Below are 8170 nucleotides of genomic sequence, written 5' to 3'. Positions count from 1 at the left end.
ATAGCTCAGATCACTGGCTGACTAGTATGTCCTATGACTCCCCCACTGTGGGGCCCAGGTGCTGCTAAGAGGGTGCTGTATCCATCGAAGGTGCCCACTGCAGGTTTTTAACCAGTGTCAAGTGAGACCTTCCTATCGGTTCCAGCCAGTGGTGTGCTGGAGCCAGCTCGGGCCAGCTCACACGACCTGATGGTAGAAATTGCTTCCCAACTCCATGTTCAGAAACATCATTTTGGTAGCTTGAAATCAGTCATGATGGACGTATTCACCACAGAAATCAGTAAATGCTACAAATCATGGCTGTTTTTTTTTCCTTTTTTTTCTGAAGAGCCAACTCTTATTCTCTTATCAGCACACCCCTGGCTTCCACCTTTGATTCTAAGCAAAGCATCACATTTAAACCACTACTTACACAATCACCGAACAAGAGGATTTTTAGTGTAGTATCTGAATAAAATGCTAAATGAAAGTCTCACTTATGTATTTATTTTTTCCAAATATATATAACAGAGACTGTAGCTGGTAAAAGGGTGGTAACTGACAAAATCATGCTTTTAGGTTTGAAATCAACCTCAAATATTTAATGTTGGTAAAAACATCTGCAATAAGGTATTTATTCATTGGCAAGTTTTGAATTTTCACTTAGCATGCAAAAGAGTTATATGTGATAAGCCACATACTTGCATTGGGGAAAACAGTAAATAAACATATTGGATAATGTACCTAGAAACGTGGAAAAACATAACTTAAAATTTTAATTTTTAAAAAATTCTTTTGACATAATTTGAACGGTGTTTCAATCCTAACATTAGTGTGTCCTCTACAGCCCTTTCTAGCGTCTTCTTCCTTATTAAAACAGTACCAGTGGTTATAGTCAGGTAGCGTTATCTTATAGCTCTATAAAAACCATTTGAAGTGAACTTTGAAATATCCCTTCTTTTAGCCAGAAAAAAAAATAGAATAGCTAGTTCCGTGAGTCCACTGTCTGTTCATACACTGAGCTGTGGATCCCTGGAGCTCAGAGGCTGGAAGCAAGGCTGTGAGGCTGTGAGGTAGGGGTGGAGGGGAGGGGCTCAGTCATAGTGGACCTTGCCCTCCGCCACCCCAGGGCTGGACAAATCTCCATTGCAGAGTGTCTGGAGTGGTGTATGAGGCCTGTCTTCCAAAACACTCATGGTCATCTTCATGTACTTTCGAAAGGCCTTTTGAATAACAGCGGCACATCTCTCCTCTTCCTTCCGCTTGGTGGTGGTGACGATGGGTTCATATAACTTCCTGAAAGGGTTGGCTTCCATGAACTTCTCCTCCATCATTGTTTTCATGTTATCCAAACCATCGGAGTCACCGAGTACCCTAGTGGTGAAAGCAAAAAGAATATCCAGGCAGTGAAGGCGATCTCCAGTCACCATGGGCAAGTCCATTACTAGAAACTGAAATTTATTTGGCTTTGCCACACGCAAAGGCTCAGGCAGGGCATCAGCAAAATCAGAAAGGGCGGAATATTTGATAAACTGTGTTGCTTCTGGGTCAAACTTTTCCCAGACTTCATAGAATATTTCAAAGTCATCTTCACCCAAAGGGTCCTCACTTTCTTCAGTGGCCGTATTAAAGTTCTCTAAAATCACAGCAATATACATGTTGACAACGATGAGAAAGGAGATGATGATGTAACTGACAAAGTAGGCTATGGCTATGGTAGAGAGGTGATTATTCTCTGTGTTGGAGTTACATGAACTTTTTGATTGCAGCATGGGTTTGAGGAGGGTATCCCAGCCTGCTGACGTGGTTATCTGAAAGAGACAAAGCAAGCTGCCTGCAAAAGTTTTGAAGTTGAATATGTCATCAATTCCAGAATCTTGCTCCACCCTGCAAAAAGAGCTCATACCAAAAATGGCATAAATAAACATAACCAGAAAGAGTAGAAGACCAATGTTGAATAGAGAGGGAAGGGACATCATCAGAGCAAAAAGGAGAGTCCGGAGTCCTCGTGCTGCCCGAACAAGCCTCAGGATTCTGCCGATCCGAGCTAAGCGGACAATTCTGAAGAGTGTCGGAGGAAAAGGAATGTGCTCCTGTTTTTCCAAGGTAGAAACCATTGTACCTTAGGAGAAGGAAAACAGTCAATCAATTTCTAGCAGGCACAGTGGTTTCAGACCCAGACTGTCTCTCCTGCCTTGGATCTTAGCGGGATCAACTTTTATCAATACTTTTTTTTTTTTTTAAAGAATTTATTGGGGAAGGGGAACAGGACTTTATTGGGGAACAGTGTGTACTTCCAGGACTTTTTTCCAAGTCAAGTTGTTGTCCTTTCAATCTTAGTTGTGGAGGGTGCCGTTCAGCTTCAAGTTGTTGTCCTTTCAGTCTTAGTTGTGGAGGGCGCAGCTCAACTCCAGGTCCAGTTGCCGTTCTTAGTTGCAGGGGGCGCAGCCCACCATCCTTTGCAGGACTCGAGGAGTTGAACCGGCAACCTTGTGGTTGACAGCCCACTGGCCCATGTGGGAATCGAACCAGCAGCCTTTGGAGTTTGGAGCACGGAGCTCCAACCACCTGAGCCACCGTGCCTCCCCCAATACTTTTTTTTTTAATTCAAGTTTATTGGGCTGACAATTGTTAGTAAAGTTACATAGATTTCAGGTGTACAATTCTGTATTACATCATCCATAAATCACATTGTGTGTTCACCACCCAGAGTCAGTTCTCCCTCCATCACCATATATTTGACCCCCTTTACCCTTATCTGCCCCCTTACCCTCTGGTAACCACTAAACTAAACTATTGTCTGTGTCTATGAGTTTTTGTTTCTCATTTGTTTGTCTTGTTCTTTAATACTTTTTAAGCACAAAATTCAGAATTTTATTTTTCCATATAAGGGAAAATATCTATCTGTGCCTTAATTTGGAAAATAATTTCGAAGGGCCATAGTTTTAGATGGGACTTTAGATGCAATAAGATGTCTAAAATATTAAAGACTCAAGTAAAGGAAAGCTTATGAAAGGCTTATGAAAGGCTATTTTGTGAGTTGTCGCGTGCACTTGAAGTACATTATCTGCGTTGGGCATTTAAAGTCATTCATGTGGGCATTCATGTGGTGACTATAATAGTTTTTCATATTTATTGCATATATAAAATGGAAAACAGATAAACTATAGATGGCGTCTTTTAGAGTGCAAGGGGAAATTTCTGCGAATGAAGGTTGGGCTCTTACTGGAAATTGTGGAACCCCTAACCTCGAAGTTCCTTAAAGGGACAGACTCTTACTTGTAGAGAGGCATTTGAACACAGTCTGCCATGGTAAGGTCAGGGCTGAGGGAGATGGCATGGTTAACATGCTCATCTTTGGGCTAAAGGTGCCACAGAACACTCATATTTGTTAGTAAGTTCATTCTAAGGACTTCTCAAGTCCAGGCTCAAAAAGCTTAAGGGACTCAAATGGAGATACTTTCTCTTTTGTTGCAGACACCCCAGAAATGGCATCTCAAGCAGAGGTTTCTGGAAGCGGCTGAATATTTGGCCTAAAATGTCACCCTATTCTCTCATTAACTGCAGGCAAGTGAAACAAAGATTTAAAACAACTCCCATTTTGGCCCAAATAGTACAGAATGGCAGGAACATGTTTGCCTGGTGTAGGCGTGGCGTTGTTCTTGCCCTGGGTGGGCGGGGTGGGGGGGTCCTCTAAAGTCTTTTGGAGTGATAGACAGCCAGAATTATCTGCCATCCCCTAATGATTCAAGAGAACTAGTTGATGATATACTTCACCTACTGCCCAATTATACCAAAGAAGTTTAATTCATATGTTAATTGGGCAGCTAACCTTGCCAAGATGTGAAATTTATTAAGTACGAATTCAGCAACTGGAGGAGACCCACCCTTTAAGGACCTCCTCCATGAATCTTTCTTTGAGCAATCAAGGCCACCGTAATCTGTCCCATCTCTGAGCTCAGTTCTTCCGGGTACCATGTGATTTGGTGTTCAATTAATTTCTCTATCTTGTTCTGGTTCTTTAAACTGGATTATTAAGTCCTGGAGAGATTCATATGGACTCACACTCATTTTTGTATTTCTCTAAAAGCTTAGGAAAGAGCTTGAGGAAGGGCAGACACTAATTACTGAATGGCAGACCTACTCGCAAAGGCATATAAAAGGCCAAATTGGTGAGCAGGATTTGGCTCCATGTGTGTATTTCCTCAACCACTGGAGCGAAATGCTATCCAGGAATATGCAGTGTAACTGCAATTGCCTAATATCTGTTCAAAAGACAGAAGTCAGAGATATTTCCACAAAGTGTACGATTCCTGGCACTGCCTGGAAGGAGTTCGTTAAATAGTGGAAAGAATTAGCTGCTTTCTGCATTTTGGAGGAAGAGCTCTCTAAGTTCTCAGAGGGCTCTGCCCCAGATGCATCCAATACCATTTTCTAACATGATTGCTCCTGTCAGTTTCACCAAGATTTGTGATTGGAATTGACTAATAAAGGTTACAGGTCTATTTAACTGTAAGCATGTGGAAGGATCTATTTCTAAATTACATCTACATAAACTTCATCACTTAGAAACCAGAACAGCCTATGAACTGTACCATTTTCTTGCTCTTTGTAACCTCTGCATTGCTGCTGTAGTGATAGGAACCAAAATATTTTGATCCAATATATCTGTTTGATGCATCCTTTCTGAAATAAAACAAAAGCTTCTACCTGTGAAATCAGTTTTCATTGTCTTCATTGCGTTTTGAACTATGAGAAGGGCCCCTGGGCAGTTTTAAATAATTATAAAAAGTCCAATTTTCAGTTTAGTGAAAAGCAGATTTTAAAAACCCAGAGTATGGGCCGGCCTGGTGGCTCAGGCGATTGGAGCTCCATGCTCCTAACTCCGAAGGCTGCCAGTTCGATTCCCACATGGGCCAGTGGCTCTCAACCACAAGGTTGCCAGTTCGATTCCTCGAATCCTGCAAGAAATGGTGGGCTCCGCCCCCTGCAACTAAGATTGAACATGGCACCTTGAGATGGCTCAGTTGGTTGGAGCGCGTCCTCTCAACCACAAGGTTGTTGGTTCGACTCCCACAAGGGATGGTGGGCTGTGCCCCCTGCAACTAACAACGGCAACTGGACCTGGCGCTGAGTTGCACCCTCCACAACTAAGACTGAAAGGACAACAATTTGACTTGGGGAAAAAAAAAAGTCCTGGAAGTACACACTGTTCCCCAATAAAGTTCTGTTCCCCTTCTCCAATAAAATCTTTAAAAAAAAAAAAACCAGAGTAAACTCTTACGGTTTAGCCATGAAGAATAAAAGTATATGGCAATAACCCTCTTTTATTCCTAGTCTTCTTTCATAAACATTATAATTAATCATATCTGTGGTTAGGGAAAATATACTGATTATAGAGAGAGGCTGGTCCAAGCAACTGAGACAAACACAGTTCACGCTGTGGGTTAAGTTCACACAGGACACAGAGTAAAGAAAAAGTACTGCTTGGCCTATGGCACACTGTGGAAGCCCAATCTAGGAAGGGCCACAGGGGCCGCATACAGGAGGTGAGGGAAGGCCTGACAATGTCACAGGGGTATAATAATTGTGATCTGACATGCACATGGATTTTGAACCAGAGAAAAACATGGGAATTAAATGCCAAATCCTTAAAACTATAAAATGTTCATTAGGGCTTCTAGTTGCACAGGAAAGGTAGAACTTTGACTCAATTACCTGGATAAACAAGGTGTCCCCACAGAAACATTTAAGTCATCTTAATTTTGTTGATCTCCATTGAATAAATGATCTACCTTATTATTTAACTCTCTGTTTTAATTGTGCAGACACTTATGGGCAGGAAATGACTCTGTATCCCCTAGCGACCTCCTAGTAGAGAATGGCAGTAGTACACAGGTCTGCTGTTTCAGAAATCACATTACGCCTAGTTTGTTGCTTTGCAGATAGTTTGCACGTACTTCCAAGTCAGAAGATTTACAAGTCTACTTCTGATGAAAACCCCTCTGGCGGCTGATTTTACTTACTAACAATGGAAAGGACCACGATCACACAATCAAATAAATTCCAGCCATTGGTGAAGTAGTATTGCCTCAAAGCAAAGATTTTGATGAGACACTCAATTGTGAAGATGACCACAAATATCAGGTTGAGACAGTCAAGGATGGAAGTCATGGCTGGAGGCTGGTCAGACGACTCAGCCATCATGCTGACCATGTTGAGCAGAATGAGGGCAATGATGACGACGTCAAAGACCTGGTGTGTGACCAGGTCAAACACGAGGCCCTGGCATTTGTTCTGAGGAGAAAAGAAAAAAAAAAAAAAGAATCACAGATCATTCTGAGTTGTAAGGATGAACTCACATAAATAAAAAAGGCACAGACAACAGAACGCGTGCTCTCGTACACTTATTCTCTCTTGAAAAACGCGCAGACCCTTTTCAAAGGGCAAGAAATTCTTGTGTACATGTTTTCCTTTACATTTAATTAAACTCACGGATTTTTCAGTTGTAGGCTTATAGCTTTTATTTTACAACAGAAATGTATACATAAAAAAATTCTTAGTAACAACATACCTTTGATGTGGTGGATGATGCTTTGCTAAAGTAAAACAGCTCATGTTGGATTTAAAAATGAAATGATAAACTTGGGTCTCTATGTTTCATCTGTTTCTGTATTTTGACTTCAATGACATTAATGCAGAGAATACCTGCTCACCTAATTATGTTGGACACAGCGGAATTATCATCTCCAAGGCTCCGTTTGTCAGAATAATCAAACCTTATACTTAACCAAAACTCCATATTCAAGCAATTCTTAAATGCCAACTTTCTAATTCTTGCTCACTTGAAGATAAAGCTAGATAAATGGGATTCTGATCCAATGATTAGAAAAACAGACACAGAAAACCTGATTATTTCATATTATCACTGATGGTGACCTTGCAAAGTGAGTATGTGCTAACAGCTCTGGTATAGGCTCTTACTCAAGTTTGCACGCCTAACCTACCCCGTGCAGTGAAACAACTGAATTTTTCTACTATTTTCTTTCATCTAAACTGCTGTGAAGCACTATTTTGTTTTTTACCTAGTAGAGAACTGTTCTTAAAAACAAACTCATACACTGATATTGTATGGTATTCTTGGCTATACATTGGTTGTTTTACAATATATTGTATATATTATATTATCATTTAATCAAAGTATACAGACACTGTTCTATTTAGAGAACTCATAGAGAATTCATCCTTAGGACCCCAGGCATCCGTGACGGTGATTCAGGCAAAAGATGATGTTGGTTTGTGGTGGTTAACAGTGGAGAAAGACTGAAGCATTTTGATTTAAGAGCTAACGGAGTCAGAGAGTGTTTGAATGGAGGGGGCTACAGGACAGTTAAGACTGAAACTATATCCTTTCTGGTTGGTGGAGCCATTCAAACAGCCGGAGAACGGAGGATGAGACATTTTGGAGGGAGAAGATGAGATCTGTTTTGAGCACACTGAGTTTGAGGTGCCAGTGGGACATCCAAGGACCATGGGTAAGTGGAAGTGTGGGTTTGGACCTCAGGTGGAGAGCTCAGGTGGAATGTAGATGTGAAGTTCATTGCTATCAATACTGATATGAATTAACACCAGGAAAGTGAATGATATCACTCAGGGAGAGCAAGGGCAATGAGAAGAAAGAAGGGACAGCATTGGAGCGGCACAACATGTAGGGTGGTGGCTTTCAAACTTTCTGCCAGGAGCCCTACAGCTTTTAGCAAGGAGTCTAGAGAAGCAACTTGAAAGTCAAGTGCATTTCCTATGTGAGAATGCGTCCAGAAAGTCAGACAGGACCTGGAGAACAAAATACTTTTAAGGATACGCTCCAGGGAAGCAGAATGAGGGGTGACAGTAAACATGAGGGAGGGAAGCCATTGGCCTTACAGCTCAACTCTAATATGTGGACAAACGGAGGAGCTGAAGAGTATAAATTACCTAAAGTGGTGGATGATTGACACTATTCTCTGTCACTTTGGAATGGACAGTGACCCCTTACACCTCAATATGATTTTTAAACCCAGTAATGAAGCCACCCTGCGGGCTCGCTTCAGGAAGAATCAGAAATGATTCCAATCCCTTGTTCTACTTACTGCTGGGAATTAAATCCATCACTGCTCAGGTTCAAACAGCTGTATCCATCCTCCCCCCATGC

At 41.5% G+C, this 8170-nt stretch overlaps 1 protein-coding gene across 2 annotated transcripts in view; it reads right to left on the bottom strand.

Annotated features, from left to right (window-relative positions):
* Positions 1–695: 695 nt before the first annotated feature.
* SCN11A (sodium voltage-gated channel alpha subunit 11) overlaps positions 696–8170 on the bottom strand; it is a 76250-nt gene continuing 68775 nt past the window's right edge. For both annotated transcript variants that reach the window (XM_033131491.1, XM_033131492.1), the window contains 2 exons: positions 6006–6276; positions 696–2101 (listed from right to left, as the gene is read on the bottom strand). In XM_033131491.1, coding sequence (XP_032987382.1) covers positions 1074–2101; positions 6006–6276 — 1299 coding nt within the window. In that variant the 3' untranslated portion in view covers positions 696–1073. The remainder of the gene's footprint in view (positions 2102–6005; positions 6277–8170) is intronic.

This window comes from Rhinolophus ferrumequinum, chromosome 17, assembly GCF_004115265.2.
Source record: "Rhinolophus ferrumequinum isolate MPI-CBG mRhiFer1 chromosome 17, mRhiFer1_v1.p, whole genome shotgun sequence".
NCBI classification, from domain to species: domain Eukaryota; kingdom Metazoa; phylum Chordata; class Mammalia; order Chiroptera; family Rhinolophidae; genus Rhinolophus; species Rhinolophus ferrumequinum.
Note: the sequence above shows the minus strand (reverse complement) of the source record. Positions and strands in the feature narration are given on the sequence as shown.